This window comes from Tiliqua scincoides, chromosome 3 (assembly GCF_035046505.1).
Source record: "Tiliqua scincoides isolate rTilSci1 chromosome 3, rTilSci1.hap2, whole genome shotgun sequence".
In the NCBI taxonomy this organism is placed as follows: domain Eukaryota; kingdom Metazoa; phylum Chordata; class Lepidosauria; order Squamata; family Scincidae; genus Tiliqua; species Tiliqua scincoides.
The window spans coordinates 166,743,028-166,763,659 of NC_089823.1; the positions used below are offsets into that span (position 1 = coordinate 166,743,028).

Consider the following 20,632-nt stretch of genomic DNA (forward strand, 5'->3'; position numbering starts at 1 on the left):
AGATGTTGTTTTCTCAAACTTTTTCAGCCTCTCAAAAGAGTGCCATGCAGTGTACAGTATAGCCTAGTGGGCAGGTCTCTTGGGCCATTTAAAAACATTGCAGTGCCAAACAAAATTGCATGTGTGATGCAAGCAGGTCTGGGGGGGAGGGGTAAAAAAAAAAAGGAAGCTCTGGATCCTTGCAAAGGGATTGCTCGCTGACAACCTCAAAAGCTGGTTCACAGTCTGAGCGGCACAAATCTTGCTCGCTTTCCCCTTCCCTTTTGCAGCCTGCCCTCTGCAAACGAGTAAAAGAAGGGGGGGAGCAGAGAACTCTCTGGGCAGCCAATTGGGGCTGCGCGTTCTCTCCTGACGTCACAATCGCTGGCATACCCTAGAACCTGCAACAGCAACAATAACAATCGCGAAGCATTCCCTGGGGTCGATCAGCTGGGCGTGCGCGGTGGGAGCCGACAGCTCCAGCACAGACAGCAGCTGCTACTGTCAGAGGGAAGAGAGGGGCCGAGCCATCCAAAGAGGGACTCAAAATAGAAGCGCTTCTTCTTCTTCCTTCCCAGAAGCAATGTCATCGAGCGAGGCCCCTGGGGTGCAAGAGGAGAATTTGCAAGGTAAAGGATCTTCCTCTTCTTAATGCAGCAATCACAGACTCTTATGGTGGCCAGCACTGGGGTATGTTGAATTATTGGGCCTTAGAGGACAGCTGGTTGAGAGAAGCACCCTTTCATACCCTGATCCGAAAGAGACCTGTTAGGAGAATCTCCCCGATCGCTTTTGTTTTGAAGCCCTGAAGTGATCCGAAGCCAGGATCTGTTATTGATCTTCATTCTAAGGGCACAATCCTAACCAGGTCTACTCAGAAGTAAGTCCTATTTTGTTCAATGGCCTTACTCTCAGGAAAGTGTGGTCAGGATTGCAGCCCAAGTCTGCGCGGGGGGGGGGAGAATATCAGTGTTGGTTGATGAAGGATTTGATTCTATTCCCCCCCCATCTGTGAATGAGGATCGTAGGCCCCTCTTTATTTCATAGGATTATCAGTAATCTGAATTTTCTCTTAAATTAGGGCAAGATGGATATCCCACCTCCAGCCACCCCGTGTGTCAACATGGCACTTATTGACAGGCGAAACACCAGCATTGTTAAAAATGACCTGAGTTGTTGCCCAGTATGCAGGGCAGAGAACTCCACTTCTGTGAGAGTTGTTTTTGTTTTTTTAATCATTGTAATACTGTATTGGTTTTACAACCCCAGATAAGTGAGAGTTTTATTGTTGCAATATTCATTTCTGTTTGCCATCTGTACTCCTTACACCTTTGCCTCCGTGACGCATCATCAGCCCTTGACTCTAAGGATTTGTGCAGCATTTGTGGTTGTAAATTCAGACCTTTGGAAATAATTGACATGGCTGTTAAGAGCGGTTGTCATGGGACTGACAACTAATATTCACGGAAAGGTTTGAAGGGTCCATTGCAACAACAACATCAAAAAAGGAGTTTCCTGTTGCCTTTATTGGGAAATAGATTACACCTATAATCAGAGGGAGGGGAAAAAAGCCTGATACATGGTGTCTTGTGCTGGTCAACTTATTTATTTAAAGAATTTATAACCCACCTTTCCCATGCTGAAGCAAATGCCTAAGGCAACTTACAAAGTTCCATAATAACTTTATACAGTTTTCACCTATATTGTGTCAGTTTCAATATTGTCATATAAGGAAAGTGTCAGCTTGAACTTGAAAGGACTTGAGCTATTTAATTCCCTTAATCTGCTGAACATATGATTTAATTTGTGGTTATTTATTTACTTATATCCTGCCTTTCGCTTAGTAAATCTAGAACGTGGTTCTTAGTGTTTTAAAAACTACAGTGCTGTCTAAAAACAGTTAAATGGTTGTTAAAACAACAGATGAAAACAGCACATCAGCAGCATTGAGATCCTATCAGGTGTAAAAGGGAGTAATAGTTTCAAGGTCCCCCAGAATAGCAGTATTTTGGTGAGGTGCTTAAAGGTCAAAAGGAAGGGAGAGAGATTGAATTCTCTTAGAAGTGAGATCTGAAGATTAGGTGCCACCATTAAAGAAGGCCCTGCTTTTGAGAAATCATTCAATACATTTCTAATAGTGGGGTAACCCAAAGAGAGGCCTCCAATGAAGTTCAGCATGGATAGGTCAAGTTAGTTAACTCACTTGGGGCACAATCCTAACCAGGGCTACTCAGAAGTAAGTCCTATTTTGTTCAATGGAGCTTACCCTCAGGAAAGTGTGGTTAGGATTGCAACCTTGGGTTGCAGTCCTGTTCACAGTTATCTGGGAGTAAGCTCCATTGAACTCAGACTTATTTCGGAGTAGACATGAATAGGATTGTGCTGTCAACTGAAAGGCACCAAGGCTACTGCATAGAGATTGGGTTCATTATTTTTTTAGCTTGTGAGCTTTTCATGTCAGGAGTGATGCTACACATCAAAGTGTTGAAAACAAAAGCCTTCTGGTCTACACAGCTGTGATCTTGACATTGTTGCTCATCAAGTCGTGTTTGGCCTGCCATTCCTCCCACTACTAGAGCATAACAGCCAGTGCAGATTTTTAAAGGAACGTTTAATCCAAATGAAACAGAGGTGCACTTATAGCATGATTAGGTGTACTTTATGAAATATGATAATATAACACTGAAGACTTGGAAAACAAAAACAACTAATATTCCATCTTCTGATCTATCCTAATCTCTTTTCACATATCCAGCATACTTTTTTGGACTTCCTTTTGCTAGCTTTTTTTTTTTTTTTTAATTTTTAAGCAAGGCTCTTGTGCCTCTAATAGCCAGACATCTGGCAGAAATTCAACTGGTGTGTCTTTCTCAAGTATCTGGATGCAGTTATTGGGAAAGCTTCACCTGTTACATTGTTGCCTGTGTGCAAGGACAAAATTGCAAGAGCCCTGCCAGATTGGGGTGGGTAAAGCCAGAAGCCTTCTGTTTATGCCTTGTGAATGATCTCATGATGCCCAGTATAATTCCAGCCGGGTGATTTTGTAAGAGGGTACAGTATTTCACAATTCTTTAAGAGAAAGTTTTTTCTCAAAGTGACACAAAGGGACTTGTTTGTTCAGGAGATATGCATTAGTAGCTATAAGCAGAGTACCGATTGTTTATTTCATCTCAAATCCCATCACCCAAATGTTGGAGGCTGGCTAAAAACATACTGCTCACATTTGATACAGTCTTTTTCCTGCCTGTTTCAGTTTTTTCTTTTCTTCTGCTAAGCATCCTGGGAATTGTAGTCTCTAGAGCCAAACCTTAGAAAAGGCCAAAGAACAGACTTGAAACAGCCCAGTTTGGGACTGAAAGTGGCATCTAAGTGGATACAGTACTTGGGAATTATAATGCCTTGCATTATGAAAGAAGTTTGATTGTTGTTGATGCATTTCAAGTTACATGTTGCTAATAGTACCAGGCTCTTAATGAAGCTTTGCTTGTGTAACAAAGCTATTTTAAGATTGCAATCTTGTGTACACACTTAAACTAGGAGTGCATTTGTTTGAAGAATTTATATCCCACCTTTCTCCCACACTCAAGGGGTTCCACTAAACACAGTGGGATTTACTTCTGACTAAATATGCCTACGATTGCCCTGTTAGAGATGCACATAGTTGTATTCATTTGTGTGTTTTCCCTGGTGTCTTTTCAAAATTCAGGATTTTGTGGCATGATATCTGCTTTGGAAAATATGTACACTGTTTAGAGATGTTGCTTCTGCCATCAGAAACAGCAACTTGTCACATGCCTTCCTTAATTTACTGCAGTGTTGTTGTTGTAAAATTGCCCATTACCTAGCACAGGGGCTGAACTGTGGGCCAAACCATTGCTATGGTTATTTCTCAAAGGAACAGCATCTCTCCTGGTAAGGCTTCTGCTTTGTCAAAGACATTCAGGTGAATGAACATGGCATTAACAAATATGTAGATTTGGTTTTTCTCACAGTTCTTCAACAAATTCATGGTTTAGTCAAAAGGTTGACTGGGCTTAAACAAACAAAAAAGAGCATTGAATAAATTTCTCATCATGGCAGCCCTTTCTTGATTGGCCTGTTAAATGCATTGTAGTGTTTCACTGTCTGGCTGAACTGGATCATTTTTCCAAGGGATTAAAATAGGGTGGATGCATGTTGTAGTAATTAGAGTGTCAGACTATGAGTGGGAAGACCAGAATTCAAATCCCTTTTCATCCAAGAAGCTGATTGAGTGATTTTGGGCTAGTCACTGTCAACCTGCCCTTCTGCACAGGTTTGTTGTGAGGTTAAGATGTGAATTTGTGGAACCACCTCCACCTAAGGTCCTTGGAGGAAGAATGGGATGTTGTTGGCATGCTTTAGTCTTGGAAGACTATGGTATCGCGCTCTGAATAGTGGTTCTGTAACAGAGTGTCCTCTCCAGTGCGTGAAGCCTGGGTAAAGTAGGTATGGAGGATAGGCTGTTACCCATGCAGCAAATCCCCCCCTCTTCACGTTGCTGAAATGGTCCAATGGAAAGGCAGAGGCCAATATGGTTGGTTCCAGCAGCGTTGCAGGAGTTGCCAGAACGTGACTGTGTTCAGCCATGAACTGCCTCAGGGACTCTGGCTCTGGATTTTGCCTTGAGGTTGACTCCTGAAGCCTTTTCCATAACTGGATGTAGCCACAAGGCAGTAGAGGTTTGGGATCAGAGTTTTCCTTCTCTCAGATGAGCTGCCTTCCCAGGCTAACAAGTCCCATCTACCTGGTGGCTGTTTAGTCGCCTCTTATGACAAGTATAGCCAAACTGAGGGCCTATTCTTATCCCCAGCCCCTAGGGGAAAAGAATGGGATATAATGTATAATTAAGAATAGTCCTCTGCTGGAATGAGTGGGACAGCCTGTGTGTGTGTATTTTACTTCCTCAGTTACCTGTGTTACCTCTGAGGATTTCCTGCATTCTCTCTGATAGGTTTGCTCTGCTCTGTTCTCCTGTACCCTTGTTTAACTTGGAGAATTTCTAAAAATTAATCTTAAAATGACACTAGTTTGGCAGTTTTCAGTGTGTCTTTCATATTAGGCTTCTGTTGCACAGACTCCTGTCTTTTGTATCGGGCTCCTGTGAGATGCCAGAGAGGAATTACATTGGGGTTTCCAGTGTTGTCTTCTGAATCATCAACTTTTGGGTCCCACTGGTAGATTGTGATCTGGAGTTTCAGTACAGCCTACCTTAGCATCCATTCACCCCTGGTCCTTTGTTGCCACCTTGAATCTTGAGTCTGGCTTTACCTTAACACCTGCTTCTGACCCTACTGAACCTCTAGTGGAGCCTTGAACTCTGACCCTGCTTGGTCTGATCGTACATTTGCCTTGACCCCTCTGTTTGGTCCCTGTTTGCTGATGTGGAATTTAGGGGGCCATGCACCCACTTTTGACTTGCTTTGGCTGACAGCTTCCCAGAACACGATTGCCAGGTTCCTCAACATTATTCTTGCTCAAGCCTGACATCACTGCATCTGTCTATTGGTGCATAAGTGGAATCCTGGTGCTATTATGCCATCATGTTAAGGCACCTCCTTTTATCTCATTATTTTAATGAATGCATATTTGTGCTAGATTGCAACAAAAATATTTTTTTAAAGATGCAAATGAAACCAATGGAAAACAGCACAGTGTGCCGCAGTCTAAACAAGAGCTGGAAGATTTTAAAAAAGTTAGATCACTGACACATCAGTGCTGCTCTAGGCAGAAGAATATTTATATTTAGTTCAGGACCCCAAAATCTGGAGAGAAGTTTGGATAGGGAGAAAGTAAGCGTCCCTAGACAGGACTGCTTCACAGCCTATGTGCAGAGTTGTTAAGAATGTGTATATATTGATTTTTAAACCCCCCTCCTCCAAAAATTTTTTACAAAATCATGTAAGTAGAAAGATAAGATGAAGGGCCCAGCCAAGCAGATGCCCTGAAACTCCTCCCAGTACTGGTCAGCAAAGTTGCTGACTAAGTGGTGGTGTGGGGAAATCCACAGATTCCCCCACCCTCCACCGTTTGCTGATGGGGGAAGTGAGAGGAATGGCTACCTGCTGCTGTCACGGTCAGTGGTAATCTTGGGGAGGGCTTCCCCTACCAGGGTTTTCAGCAACCTTGTGCCAGCACCGTCCTGAAGTGTTGTGGTCCTTGTCTTATCATCCTGGCAATGACTCTATAGTCAGTCTATTTTGATAGCATCATGCCTGTATCCTATGAGAGCCGAGTGTTATTATTAACTTGAACTAATCTCTGCACTCCTCCTGCTTGCTTCCTGGAAGAAACACAAGAAAGATGCTTTTCAGCAGTCTTGAAAATTGTCAGCAAATGAAAGTATCTTAATAGAGTGTTGTGTGTCTTCTTTTGCCCAGCAGGTTCCTGGGTAGAACTGCACTTCAGCAGCAATGGGAATGGTAATGCAGCCCAGCCTGCAAATCAGGAACAAGTTCCAGCTTCGGTTTCGATTTACAATGGGGACATGGAGAAAATTCTTCTAGATGCCCAGCATGAATCTGGACGGAGCAGTTCACGAGAGAGCTCGCATTGTGACAGGTAGCCCCAAATACCTGACGCCTGTAACTATTCGTAAAGGATTGCCCTCTTGTTTCTGCTGTATTGTGCACATAGATCAGATCAGAGCTTGACAAATCTGTACTTAGCCCTGTTGGGGTCAGTGTGCCATTGCTTGATCAATGCTAGTGTCAGCTTGCCCTCATACTAGTTTAATTCCTATGTCACTCCTGATGTGTATTTAAACTACATTGGAATCAGGGAGAGAGGGGAGCAAAGGCCTTTCTGTGGTCACCTGTAGTTCAGGAAAACTATTCCAAGCCTAGTGGATAGACTAGGAGCACTCAGTGTTGCAGTGCTGTTGCAACTAAGCAGACATAGTAAGAGGCAGCTTCATATGTTCATATGAGTATTATCTGAATTAAAAAAAAATTACCCTTCCTTTCTTCTAAGGCAGTGTTTCTCAAACTGTGGGGCGGGACCCACTAGATGGGTTGCGAGCCAATTTCAGGTGGGTCCCCATTCATTTCAATATTTTATTTTTTAATATATTAGGCTTGATGCTACCATGGTATGTGACCGTATTTGGGGAAATGTTACAGATCTGTAATTTTAACAAATTACTATGTATATTCTTTTAGCAATATGGGACTTACTCCTGAGTAAGTGTGGGTACTCATTTTAGTAAATGGGACTTACTCCTGAGTAAGTGTGGGTAGGATTTCAGCCTAGGATTGTTAAAACCCTGCTTGATGATGTCACTTCTGGTCATGACATCACTTCCGGTGGGTTCTGACAGATTCTCATTCTAAAAAGTGGGTCCCGGTGCTAAATGCATGAGAACCACTGTTCTGAGGTGATTGAACATGGAAGAGATTTTCCTTCCAAGATCTTAAAGGGTGAAAAGATTCATATGGGTGGAGGTGGTCCTTTGGGTATCCTGGTCCTAATCCATTTAGGAGTTCAAAGGTAATAACCAACACCTTGAATTGTGCTTGGAAGCTACAAGTGGCCCTTGTTATCCGCAGGGTTTCCATTCCCAGAACCCTCATGGATACTGAAATCTGTAGCTGATGAACAGTCTAATCCTGAGCTGCTGGGCACACGGGTATGCCTGGCAGCTGCCAGCAGCTTTGCAAGAGAAGACGACATTCATTTCCTTCCCCCAAGTAAGGGGAATAGCACTGCAGTGGGGCTACTTGATACTGCAGCAGCTGTTTAGCTGGCGCAAAATCAAGGAGTCCCATGTCAGGCCTTGCGGCCCGACACAGGGCTCAGGATCTAGTGGAGCTGAGCTCCACCAGTCCTGCTCCCTTCCTCCCCCACCACGCCTTCCCGCACCCTCCACCTGCCCCGGAATGCCTCCTCCCCGTCTTACCTTTCCGCCACCTGGTTCTTCGCACGGAGTGCCAGGCAGCGGTCTGTGGGTCAAGTGCTGGAGTTGGCCCAGCATCGGCTTGTGCTGGGCTAGCTCTGCTGCTGGGCCTGTGTAAGGCTCACAAACATGCCTTATGGCATGTTTGCGACAGTACATTCTGGTGCAGAGCTGGTGTGTGAAGATCTGGATTGGGCCCTAAATCTGCTGATTAAGGCCCCACTTAGACCCTCTGAACATAATCTCCCAGACCCTCAGAATGCCCATTTTGGGCAAAAAAGCAACTTCCGGTTTCTTGGGGGGAAACTAGAAGTAATGTTTTTATGCCATTATAAGGCATTCTGAGGCCTGAGGAAGCCCTGCGCAGCAGACCTCCTTGCAACCGTTGCAAGCCAATTTTCTGGGTGAGCTTCATCTGGTTTGTCGCTTTTGCCAGAAACCTTGTTTTATTTTATTTATTTTGAAGTTATGTATTCCATTTTGAAGACCTTAATCTGAATGGTGATATACAAGTAAATAAATAAACTGGGGCACTTCCTCAACAAAAGTATGGAGAGAGAATTACTTCTAGACAATATAATATAACCTTTACACCATTGAGCTCAGAAAATGTTGCCGATCTGCAATTCTCCCTGTGTTGTGCAAAGTGTGATATGGCTGAAGCATCTGGTCTTCTGGGGGTGGTTCTTTCAGACTGAATAGGCCCATCCAGGGTCAGTGTAACCTGGAATGCAGCCTGATGCTGTCCTGAGCCCACCATCTCTGCACTACACAAAACAAAACCCCTTGCCATGCTCCTCACACTCCGTCATGAAATCTGGAAGTCTCATTTACAGAACACGGACAGTGTGAACACCCTGTAAATGAAACCAGGAGTCCTGCGCTGCTGGGTTTCCCGGCAGTGCATGGTGAAGAGGGGAATGATCTGCTTCTTGCACAAGTGAGTGGGAAGCACATCAGTGCTTGCACTGCTGGCAGTTTGGAAGGAGTTAGCAATGGCGACGTGGGGTGGAAGGTGCCCCAAGTCCGCTGCCCCCTCAAACCCCTCTCAATCTGCTGCCTCTGCAACCCACATCAGGTTGCTGCATGGATGGCCTGGCACTGGGCCCATCCATGAAGTTGACTGAAGCGGTTGCTTCAGGCAGTGGATTGCTGAGAGGCCCCTACCTCCACTGCTGCTTTTCCTTCTGCTCCCTGAATTCAGAAACAAAGCAAGGAAGGGAGCAGAAGAGGCAGTTTGGAAAGAAACACCCTAGCCCACTCCTCTCCTCTCCTCTCCTCCACACTTCTGATCTATTCCCCTCTTCGTTTCTCGATGCAGGGAGCAGTGGAAGAAGAGCTAGTGTATCACCAGGAAAGGGGGTGGTGCCGTTTGGCTCCTCTCCTGAAACCAGAAGGTCTTTGACTGGCCCTGCCTTCAAAGTGTCTTGAGAGTAATGCTGTTGACTGATAGAGCAAACATCTCCCGGTCTTGTTCCTTAACTTCTTGATTAATCCCCGGCAGTTTGATTTATGCATCATATTTTCCTTCGTGCAGCCCTCCTCGATCCCAAACACCCCAGGATGTTCACAGAGCTTCTGAAGTCGAGAGCCGTGGCAGTGGAGAAAAGAATAGTTCCCAGGTAAAAACTAACCTTGGATAACCTTTCTCAGAGGGTGAGGACCTTTCCATGTGCTTCTTTTGCTCAGCAGAAATGTTGAAGACAAAGCCTATGCCTTTCAGCACCTGTGCTTAAAGTGCAAGGTCTTTAAGCACTTGTGGGGCCATGCCATTGGCATCGTGCCCGAAAGGTAGGTCAAATAGTGCATGTTTAACATAACATCGCTTCGCCCTAAATATCTTGCAGGATGACATCGGGGTCAGTTTGGATAATATTTTTATTGTTTGACCAGAGCCAGCTATCTGACCAAAAGAGGTGCATACTCTCAGGGTTCCCACATCCTAGTCCCCTTGCTTCCCTAGTAAATATTTCTAATCAAAAGAAGAGCCTTGCTAGAGCAGGCCAAAGTCACAGCTAGTCCAGCATTTTGTTTCCCCACACTGTTCTCTGGGTAGTCCAGAAGAAGGAAAGAAAGGCTTCCTGCTCTCCCACCTGCTCTCACCTGCTTTCCCATCTACTCTCTGCTCTCTGCACACTGCCTGATTCCAGAGAGCCATCGTGATAGTAGCCTGTGGCAGACCTCTCCTACTTGTGTTTGTCTAACCCTCTTGAAAAGCATCTATGCAAGTGGCCATCACTACTACTTGTAGCAATGAACTCTGTAGTTTCCAGTGTTTCTCAAACTTTTTAGCACCAGGACCCACTTTTTAAAATGACAAACTGTTGGGAAACACTGGAAGTGATGCCGTTAACCTGGAAGTGATGTCATGGCTGGAAATGACATCATCAGTTTAGGCTTCAAACTTAAGCCGCGATCAGCCAAAGGTCCCATTACACAGCATGCTTGTGCTGTTATTTTGCATAGCTCAGAATTCAAACATTCCAGCTCGGAAGTCAAAACAAACTTGGATCCTCCTCCAACCACACAGCCTTCTCTCCATTTCCAGCATCTCATCTTCCCACCTAGTCAGGAAAAAGCATCATACTTCTTTCCTACTAGGAGCCCCCCTGCCCAGCAGCTCTGTATTTTCAGCTCTGTATTTTCAATGGCAGCTGAACTAGGTGCTGTGTGACCCACCTGAAATTGTCTCGCAACCCACAGTTTGAAAAATGCTGCTATAGATGAAATTCTGGGCATCTTGAATGTGTAATTTGGAATCCAGGAAAGGTTTTGGTACAACCTAATTCTATTTATCTTTCTTTTAGTCTGAAGAAGATTTTCTGGAAAGAAGGAAAGAAGTTGAAAGGCTCTTGAAGAAAAATTCAGACTGGATGTGGGATTGGTCCAGTAGGCCTGAGAACATTCCACCCAAGTGAGTGGGTCTCATTGTGAACATTGCAAACATGATTACTGATACATGTATTTCTATACCACAAGTAACCACTGTTTACTGATATGAGTTTCATGTCTTCTCATGAACCAGGGAATTTCTTTTCAAACACCCTAAGCGCACAGCGACCCTCAGCATGAGAAACACAAGTGTGATGAAGAAAGGAGGCATATTTTCTGCAGAGTTTTTGAAGGTGTTTTTACCATCTCTGCTGCTTTCTCACCTGCTTGCCATTGGACTAGGGTAAGGATTCAGGCAAATTGGTCATTGAATTGTAGAGCAAATTGCCTCTCTTCCATCAAATTCAAGGCAGCTGACATGTGGGAAGATAATCACTCTTGGTACATTGGAATGTGCAGAAGTATAGGCGCTTCAGTGGAGTGCCATTGCCAGTGCTATTATGCCATCATGTTACGGCACTTCCTTTTATCTCATTATTTTAATGAATGCATATTTGTGCTAGATTGCAACAAAAAGATTTTTTAAAAAATGCAATGAAACCAATGGAAAACAGCACAGTGTGCTGCAGACTAAACAAGAGCTGGAAGATTAAAAAAAAAGTTAGATCACTGACAATGACACATCAATGCTGCTCTAGACAGAAGAATATTTATATTTAGTTCAGGACCCCAAAATCTGGAGAGAAGTTTGGATAGGTATCAAATGCTCCTGGTCTGTACCCAGTATTGATGTTTCATGTCAGAGAATCTCGCACAGAAGCAAGATTCTGTGAATTCCCATAGAATTCCCACTAATAGTACCTGTTCTTCAACTTTTCCTAGACTACCTTCAATTTTTATGATTAAATCTTTAGAATTGCTATGGAAAATAAAGGAAAATTGCATAGAATCCTGTTCCTCTCCCTTCTCTGTTTGCTTTCCCTTCACTGGTGTTCAGCTGGAAGGAGAATAAGCCACTTGGAGCCTGATTTTTCCTTGGATGTAAGTTCCTCTGTATTCCAATGGGACAGGAGGTCTGGTCTAGAAGGTAGAGCCTCCATTAGCCCGAAGATAACATCAGAAGGTCGCCAGTTCAAGGACAGTGTCAGCTCCCTGAATGGCTGAGAATGTTGAGACCTTGAAGCAGCTGACAAGTGGAGCTGAGTGATTCCACCTGCTCTTGGTGTGAGCAAGAAGCACCTTGGCTGCCCTCCATGTGAGAGATGGAGCTGCTTGCCAGCCTACATGGGAGAACTGGAGGCCAGAAGTGAGACCAAACCAGGAAGATCCATTCTGAAATGTGGTTGGTTCTTGAAAGAGAGAACCTCTATGATTGTAAAAATCCCCTTGAGGGATTTAGAAATGCCTGCCTTGAATAAAGTCAGAGGAGTAATCTGATGACCAGAAAGGTGGTATATTGTAGCATTTTGATGCTACTTGAGGAGCAGCCTGAGATGCTGCATTGGTGTGGCAGAGAAACCATGGCAAGAATTAGACAACAGACAGGTTTCAAAGAGGTTGAAAGTGCTGGAAGCAGGAGCAGGAATGAAATCAAGGGAGAAGTGAAGTGAAGTCTCCCAGCTCCTGACCCAGCTTTTTATTAAGTCTCAAAACACATGATATAAGGTTATGTAATAGGGAAATTTCCACAAGGATGCTACCTTGCTTCATACTAGCTGCCTACTAGCTAGTTCTAGCTTACCCACAAACACATTCCTAGATAAGATTCTCCTTCATAACATTCTGCTGCTCACAGGCACAGAGTTCAATGACCCAACATATTTTCAAGGTTGGTTGAGCATGCTCAACTGCGTAGGCATGCCTGACTGTCCTTGATGCCAAATATGCTAAGACATCTTAGTGCCTGTGTATGTAAATACTACAGTATATAAATACTGAGTAATAATAATAATAATAATATAATTAATTCTTCAATAGGGCAGTGGTTCTCAAACTGATGGGTCGCAACCCACCAGTTCGTGTAACACTTCCCCCATCCTTTTAAGGGGTGGGGGAAGGGGGAAGGCTGTGACATGATCCCCAAGATCGCTTCGCTAAGGGAGAGCAAGGGGGGTGATTTGTACTTTAAATTTAACTAGACTGCTGGAGTCTGCAGGAGGTGTGGGGAGCCCTGCACAGCCCTCTACAGTGCTCCCCGAGGCTTGGAACGTTAAGAAAAAGCGAGTACAAGACACTTCTGTTTTGCAGGAGGTACTTTGCTCCTACTTTTTCTGAATGTTCCAAGCCTTGGGGAGTACTACAGAGGGCTGCGCAGGGCTCCCTGCACCTCCTGCAGACTCCAGCAGTCCTATCTAGTTAAATGTAAGTTCAAAGCACCCCTCTCACCCCCTCCCCCTTAGCGAAGCAATCCTGGGGATCACTTTGCTGCATAGCCCCTCCCCGGCTTACTGGGGAACTTAATAAGGGAGTAAAGCTCCCTTGAAGTTTGATGCTGCAATAGGGCTTATTCCCAGGTAACATACCTAAGATGGCTGCCTTGATTGCGTATTGGCTTTGAGGAGGCTCAGGCCAGAAGGGATACAAGTCATGCTGTGAGAATCTGTCACACCTATGAAGGATATCATCAGGTTTCTTAGCAGTTTGGCGTGATTTGAACTGAGAGATGAAGCAGCCTAGTTTGAACAGCTCACATCTGAAGCCCCTTGCAAATTTTCAATACTCTGGTTTTTGACTTGACCATATGAGATATGAGACAGAATACCATGCAGGAATGTTTTACCTTCTTTTTGGGAGGGGTGTCTTTTTTGTTTAAATGCCTGTAATAACAATTATTTCATTTTTGAAAATTAGATCACTGTTCTTGCCTGCTTACACATGTGCGGACTTGAAAGGGACAAGAAACCCAGTCTTCCAGTTTTGGACTGCTTCTTCTCCACTACAGGCAATGAGACAAGTGGTTGATTTGAAGCCTGGATTATTTTCCATGTTTTAGAATATACACCTATCACAATTCCTATAGAAATTGTTCAACAATTAGCTGGAGCAGAAGGAAAAGGGGATTCCATATAGTCGGACACTACTTAAAATTAAGCACCTTACTAATTGACCATTGTTGTTTTTGTCTCAGGATTTACATTGGAAGACGACTTACAACCACAGCTTCCAGCAGCTCATTGTAAGACAGGGGGATGAAGCTCTGTCTCCTGTAAAGACCACAGCAATGTTCATCCAGGCTTGTTGAACACCAGGAACTTCTGAGTACGCACTAGATACATGGTCATATCTGTTTCATTCTGTAAATGTTGTGCTACTGGTTTGTCGAGGTGAAGGATGGAAACCCAAAGCCAAACAAGTCTTGTGGAAAGCCCATTTTTCTCCAACTCAGCATAGTATAGTTTTGATTAACATGTGTTGAGGAGTGAAGTATCTTTTTTAAAAAAATCAAGTATGTAGAAGAAAATAATGTAATGTTCAAATATTGAAGGTAACTTAGGAAGGATTTTATTTGTATGTCCATTTGTTTTACTGTTGCAATTACACTGTTAGGGTTACTCTTGGTACCACTTTGTCACAAATAGGAAGTGCGCACTAGATACATGGTCATATCTGTTATATTCTGCAAATGTTGTGCTACTGGTTTGTCGAGGTGAAGGATGGAATCCCAAAGCCAAACAAGTCTTGTGGAAAGCCCATTTTTGTCCAACTCAGCATAGTGCAGTTTTGATTAACATGTGTTGAGGAGTGAAGTATCTTTTTAAAAATATCAAGTATGTAGAAGAAAATAATGTAATGTTCAAATACTGAAGGTAATGTAGGAAGGATTTTATTTGTATGTCCCTTTGTTTTACTGTTGTAATTACACTGTTAGACTTACTCTTGGTACCACTTTGTCACAAATAGGAAAGGTTGGCCATAATAATAATAATAACTTTATTTTTACCCCGCCTTTCTCCCTGAAGGGACTCAAGGCAGCTTACAACAGGTTAAAACAGATTAAAAACATAATTTAAAAACAGATAAAAGCATATTAACACATATCATAAAAACAGTAGTCAGATAAAAAGTAGTAAAGAGGTAAAAAGAGCATAGAGCAGCAAGTCATAAAAGAATCAGGCCTGTAAAAAATTAAAAGATGTTGAAAAGATGTTAAAAAGGCCGAGAACTCAGAAGGCTTGTTTAAACAGCAGGGTCTTCAGGCCTCGCCGAAAAGTCTCAAGAGAGGGAGCCATTCTCAAGTCAAGGGGAAGGGAATTTCATAGCGTTGGTGCCACTACTGAGAAGATCCTATTTCTAGCCGCCGCCCCATGTACCTCCCTAGGCGGTGGCACTTGTAAAAAGGCCTTCTCTGATGACCTAAGAGGACGAGCCGGATTGTATGGAAGTAGGTGATCTCTAAGATACCCTGGCCCAGAGCAGGCCCATACCCATGTGGCCTTATAGTGTGGCCTTATATTTCTAATGAATAGAGTCCTTTTCCTTCATCGGAAGTGATTTAATCATTCACTTTTAAGATTTCATCATGAATCTTAAATACCCATAATAGATGTAAGTATGTGTGTGTTAGCTTTTTTTGTACAGGGTCCTTCCCTTGTATTTGAAATAAATGTTAATATGCAGTACAATTGCTTATAATGGCATGAATAAGCGTGACTTCAATGTAGTTAGACAGTTTTTACGAATGATGTAACTAAAGGGCACCCCAATTTGAAATGTCATTATTTCCCCCCCCCCCCAAGTTCAAATGAAACATATCTGCTCAACTGCAGTGTTGAAAAACAGTAGCCTCAGTGGGTCAAAACAAGGGTCCATCTAGCCAAGGATGGACTCCAGCAGGCTCACAAACAGGGCAAGAGAGGTACAGCCATGCTGGACTAGACCAGAATCCTTCTTAGTCCAGTGGTGTAGCTAATTATCATGTAACCCAGTGCCAAGTTCAAAATGTTGCCCCAGAAGTGATGTCACAACCGGAAGTGACATCACACCCATGCTTTTTAAAAAGTGAAAATTGGGAGGAACCCACCTCCTCCCCCCAGCAGCTCACCACCCACTTGCTCTGCTGCCTCCCCCCAGTCAGTGGCATAGCTAAGGCATCTGTCTACAACCTGGGGTCAAAGAACATTTTGCAGCCCCCCTTGCATGACAAAATCAAATTTAATTAATAAATAAAAAGCTATTGGTTCCATACTGTATCGTAATAACATCTCATTGGCACTCAGAACAAACAGTCTCATAGGTCAGTTGGGAATTAAACAAATCCACTTTTTGTTCCACAAGGCAGTTACGTTTTTATTTTCTGATTAATTGGGGATAGAGAGATGCTCTTTACACTCTCACATAACACCAGAACCAGGGGACATCCACTAAAATTGAGTGTTGGGAGAGTTAGAACAGACAAAAGAAAATATTTTTCTTTTCTAACAGACAAAAGAAAATATTTCTTTACTCAGCATGTGATCGGTCTGTGGAACTCCTTGCCACAGGATGTGGTGATGGCATCTAGCCTGGACGCCTTTAAAAGGGGATTGAACAAGTTTCTGGAGGAAAAATCCATTACGGGTTACAAGCCATGATGTACACGTGCAACCTCCTGATTTTAGAAATGGGCTATGTCAGAATGCCAGATGCAAGGGAGGGCACCAAAATGAGGTCTCTTGTTATCTGGTGTGCTCCCTGGGGCATTTGGTGAGATACAGGAAGCTGGACTAGATGGGCCTATGGCCTGATCCAGTGGGGTTGTTTTTATGCCATAACTTTTGATAGAAAACAGATATTCCAGTGCAGTTTGTTTCATTGCACTCTGCATTAAATTACCTTTCCAATGATATATAACATGGGTATTATTCATACATACCAAAATTTTCACAATTTTGGTCACTAGTGTCAAGCTCAGCTTGTTGTCCCCCTAAAGCTTGATGCCCAGTGCAACTGCAACCCCCTGCACCCCCTTAGCTATGTCACTGTCCTAGACCATTATTCTGTTTTTCACAGACCTGTCCTCTAGGAGGCCCTTAGGCAGGAAATGAAGTAACTGCCTTGTAACTGGTGTTCAAAGGCATGCTGTCTCTGCACTTAGGGTAAGCAGATAGCCATCAGGCTTAATAGCCATTGATAGGTGTATCCTCCATGAACAAGTATAGCCATCTTCCCCCTCAACCAAATATTTCCTAATCAGACTTGCATTGTACTGTATCGGAGTTTCTGTTACTTATGGTTGAATATCAGTGGCTAAAAACTCTGATTTTTTTTTTTTAGCTGCATATGCTAGAAGCTATGACTGGTGTCCAGTGCAGATTTTCAATGGCAAATCAATTTGCCCATCAGGAAATCAAACGTCGTCACAAAGTCAAACCCAGGATTAAAATCAGTCATATGTTTTGCCAACCTAGAGCTAGTCCACATGAGCCTTACTCTGTGCATATTTGCTCACAAGTTCAATGGGACATAGGGCCCAATCCTACTCAACTTTCCAGCACTAATGTGGCCATGCCAATGAGGCATGCTCTGCATCTTGTGGTGGGGAGGCAGTCACAGAGGCATCTTTTTGCATCTTTTTAGATTGTGAGCCCTTTTGGGACAGGGAGCCATTAGTTGTTTGATTTTTCCCTGTAAACCGCTTTGTGAACTTTTAGTTGAAAAGCGGTATATAAATACTGTTAATAATAATAATAATAATAAAGGAACATTAATTTTCTTACATCAGGGCTGCATTGTGGCTGCATTGGTGCTGGAAAGTTGGATAGGATTGGGCCTTTAGTCAACCGTGCATAGGATCGCAGCCTTAATTTTAGATTGGAAGGTAGTGAAGGAATGTCATTTTGCAAGCTCTTTCCCTCCCAGCTTTTCCACTAAGTAAACTTTTGTTTGCTATCGTTACTGCTTTCAAATGGGGCATTTTTGCAGTTGAGCACTTCTGCAGACATTTTGCTCTACTTAAATATGCAGAAGCGGTTTGATAAAGAAAAAAAAATCAAAACCTTCCACCCCATTTGTAGTAGTGTAAATTAAAACTACTGTAGCAGACTTAAATTTCCTTGTTTCTTTGTAGAAAACAGTTTACTACTTGTTGATGCTGAGGAAGCAGGCTTGAGGTATATATCATTCCACAAAACAGCTAACAAATATAGATATGGTTACCTGGCAGGAAATATCACTGGTTACAGCAATGAAGATGTAATTGGATAGAGTTTCAGCTTTAGCCTTAATAAGTGACCTGACGTCCCTAATTAAAATTCAAAGGCAGAGTGCTGTCTAGTGTCCATCCTTGTTAGCACTGTGGACTTAAAATAACTATCATGTCTAAGAGCAAGTTTGCTTTTCTCATTAATTTTGGCCTTATCACTTGGCAAACATGGACTTCGTATTTTAATAGATCTGAACATAATATAGCTTTTATTCTGTACTGCAGCACCAACTGTAGTGTAAACAGTTTTCTTAGTTTGGAATATTGCCGTTTAATAAACTAGATAAGTCAGCTGAAGCAGTTGGTCAAATGCTTGATTGTATCCCTGCTGATCTCAGTGGGGCTATATCTAAAGATGACCCCATAGTTATTTCTTGTTGTCATGGGTACTTCAACGTATTTCTTGGAGCTTTCCTGCCTGTAAGCAATTTCCTGTTCTCTTCAGGGACAAAAGTACAAAAGCATGCACTGTGTGGAGCTTCTGCCTATTGAAATGAATGTACAGAACTGTGGACATAGGAACTCCATAGATCAGGGGTGCTCAATAGGTGGATCACGATCTACCGGTAGATCGCGAGTCAAAATGAGTAGATCGCGGAGTGCCGACCCCCCCCCCTTCAGGTGCCTCTGGGAGGAAACGCCGGGAGTAAGGCCCATTGTACTCAATGGGGCTTACTCCCAGGTAAGTGTGGCTAAGATTGCAGTCTCACAGCCTAATCCTAGGCATGTCTACTCAGAAGTAAGTCCTGTTATACTCAGTGGGGCTCAAGGTACACCAACATACATTGTACACATAAAAGTTATATGTTATGATGGCGCGAACATTGTAAAAAAAACTCTGGTAGATCTCCGGGCCTTTCTGGGTTTCAAAGTAGCTCTCGAGCCAAAAAAGTGTGAGCACCCCTGCCATAGATGCATTGATGCTCACATGTTTCCCAGATATGTTGTTCCCAGCCCTTAGCAAAACATTAAAGGCCATTATTCCTCTGTTTGCTAACTTGAGTAGAGAAACCAGGCCTAAAGGAAAAATCCTCCATCTTCAACCTGCTTTCAAAAACAGACAAAAACCACAAACTGATGGGGTAAATAGTTATCCCAATATTTTGTGGTGTTTACAAATAAGTCCCAAGAAAACTAATCTTTGATAGTAGTATGTGTTGCAATGCATACTGCCATGTCTTGTAAATAGAAACACAGGAACATGTGTGTGTGATGGTGTCTTGTGGTATCCTTTGGTACTCCATATGCAATCATAGTGCAGTTCAGTACATACCTGCTCAGAGATAAGTCCTATTGATTTCAGTAGACTATACTCTCTGATAAGTGTGCATAGAATTCATTAAGATCCAAGTAAGATATAAAAAGCCAGATCTTACTGCTTCCCCTCTTTACATGGATTCACAAGGCTTGAGAGGAGGACAGTCAGGAGTTCTCTGGAATACTTTTCTAGCATTAAAAAATGGTGTGGCTGAAGTGGAGAGAATTTGTGGTAAACTAGTGAAACTTAGCCAAAGTATATTCTCTTTGGGAAGTCCAGTTCATCTCTGGGGTATTGTCGTGCACCTGACATTTTTCACTAATAGTGATAACTCATTCTCCTTTGGGATATCATGCACCAGGCAACCAGTGACAGTGTCCTAGAAGGACAAAGTGCTACAGCCACTAAATTTGCTAGATCACGCTAAATTTTGAGTTTTTGTTAAAGTGCTTCCTGGGTAGGAAAGTGCCCCTTAAAAGAAGGGGAAGCTTAAAACAGTTATGGATGGTTGTACATATTTCTGCAGTGTTATTCTGAATGATCAAAGAAAGCAGCTAATAAGACAGTATTCTTGAAGCTGTTCTTCCATTAACCACCATGCAGGAGGACAGTGTACAAGTCTCACATTTTTATATAGTGGGAGTTATATATATGAAACTATTAGTGTTTATCAGTTATGTTGGATAAATGGAAAACATATGGAATGACTCCTCTGCCCACCTGCAACAGTGGCAAGCTGTGAAGTATTTCTGATAAATATTGCGTGTACATTGCAATTTTATAGTTACTATATAGTTGGCAACCTTCTGTCTCGAAAGTCTATGATATCATGCTCTGAATGGTGGTTCTGGGACAGTGTCTAGTGTGGCTGAAAAGGCCAATTCGGGAGTGACACTCCCTTCCACACTGGGAGCAAGTGCAGTCTGTCCCTGGTCTGTCTCCCTGGCTATGGGCCTTCCTTCTTTGCCTCTTTGCCTCAGTCTGTTGGCCAAGTGTCTCTTCAAACTGGAAGAGGCCATGTTGCACAGCCTGCCTCCAAGCGGGCCGCTCAGAGGCCAGGGTTTCCCAGCTGTTGAGGTCCACTCCTAAGGCCTTCAAATCCCTCTTGCAGATGTCCTTCTATCGCAGCTGTGGTCTACCTGTAGGGCGCTTTCCCTGCACAAGTTCTCCATAGAGGAGATCCTTTGGGATCCGGCCATCATCCATTCTCACGACATGACCGAGCCAATGCAGGCGTCTCTGTTTCAGCAGTGCATACATGCTAGGGATTCCAGCTCGTTCCAGGACTGTGTTGTTTGGAACTTTGTCCTGCCAGGTGATGCCGAGGATGCATAAAAAAGTCACTATATAAAAACACAATAAAGTGAGTAAATACCTGGGGTAGCTTTCCTCTTTTTTTTTAAAGCTGAAGTGATATCTAGATGAACAATTTGAACTCAATGCAGAAGTGCTAATGTGGGGCTTGTTTTTG

The 20,632-nt window shown here is 43.2% G+C and overlaps 1 protein-coding gene across 2 annotated transcripts; it reads left to right on the forward strand.

The window, feature by feature from the left end:
* The first annotated feature begins 252 nt into the window (after positions 1 to 252).
* On the forward strand, positions 253 to 18,200 carry BNIP3 (BCL2 interacting protein 3). 2 transcript variants are annotated; one of them, XM_066619646.1, is made up of 6 exons: positions 253 to 608; positions 6,378 to 6,558; positions 9,429 to 9,513; positions 10,699 to 10,805; positions 10,917 to 11,066; positions 13,851 to 18,200. In XM_066619646.1, the coding sequence occupies exons 1-6, from the start codon at positions 563 to 565 to the stop codon at positions 13,900 to 13,902; spliced, it is 621 nt and encodes a 206-aa protein (XP_066475743.1). In that variant the 5' UTR covers positions 253 to 562; the 3' UTR covers positions 13,903 to 18,200. The 2 variants fall into 2 exon arrangements, with proteins under 2 accessions (XP_066475743.1, XP_066475744.1); XM_066619647.1 differs by having other exon boundaries at positions 257 to 608; positions 6,381 to 6,558.
* Positions 18,201 to 20,632: the final 2,432 nt, after the last annotated feature.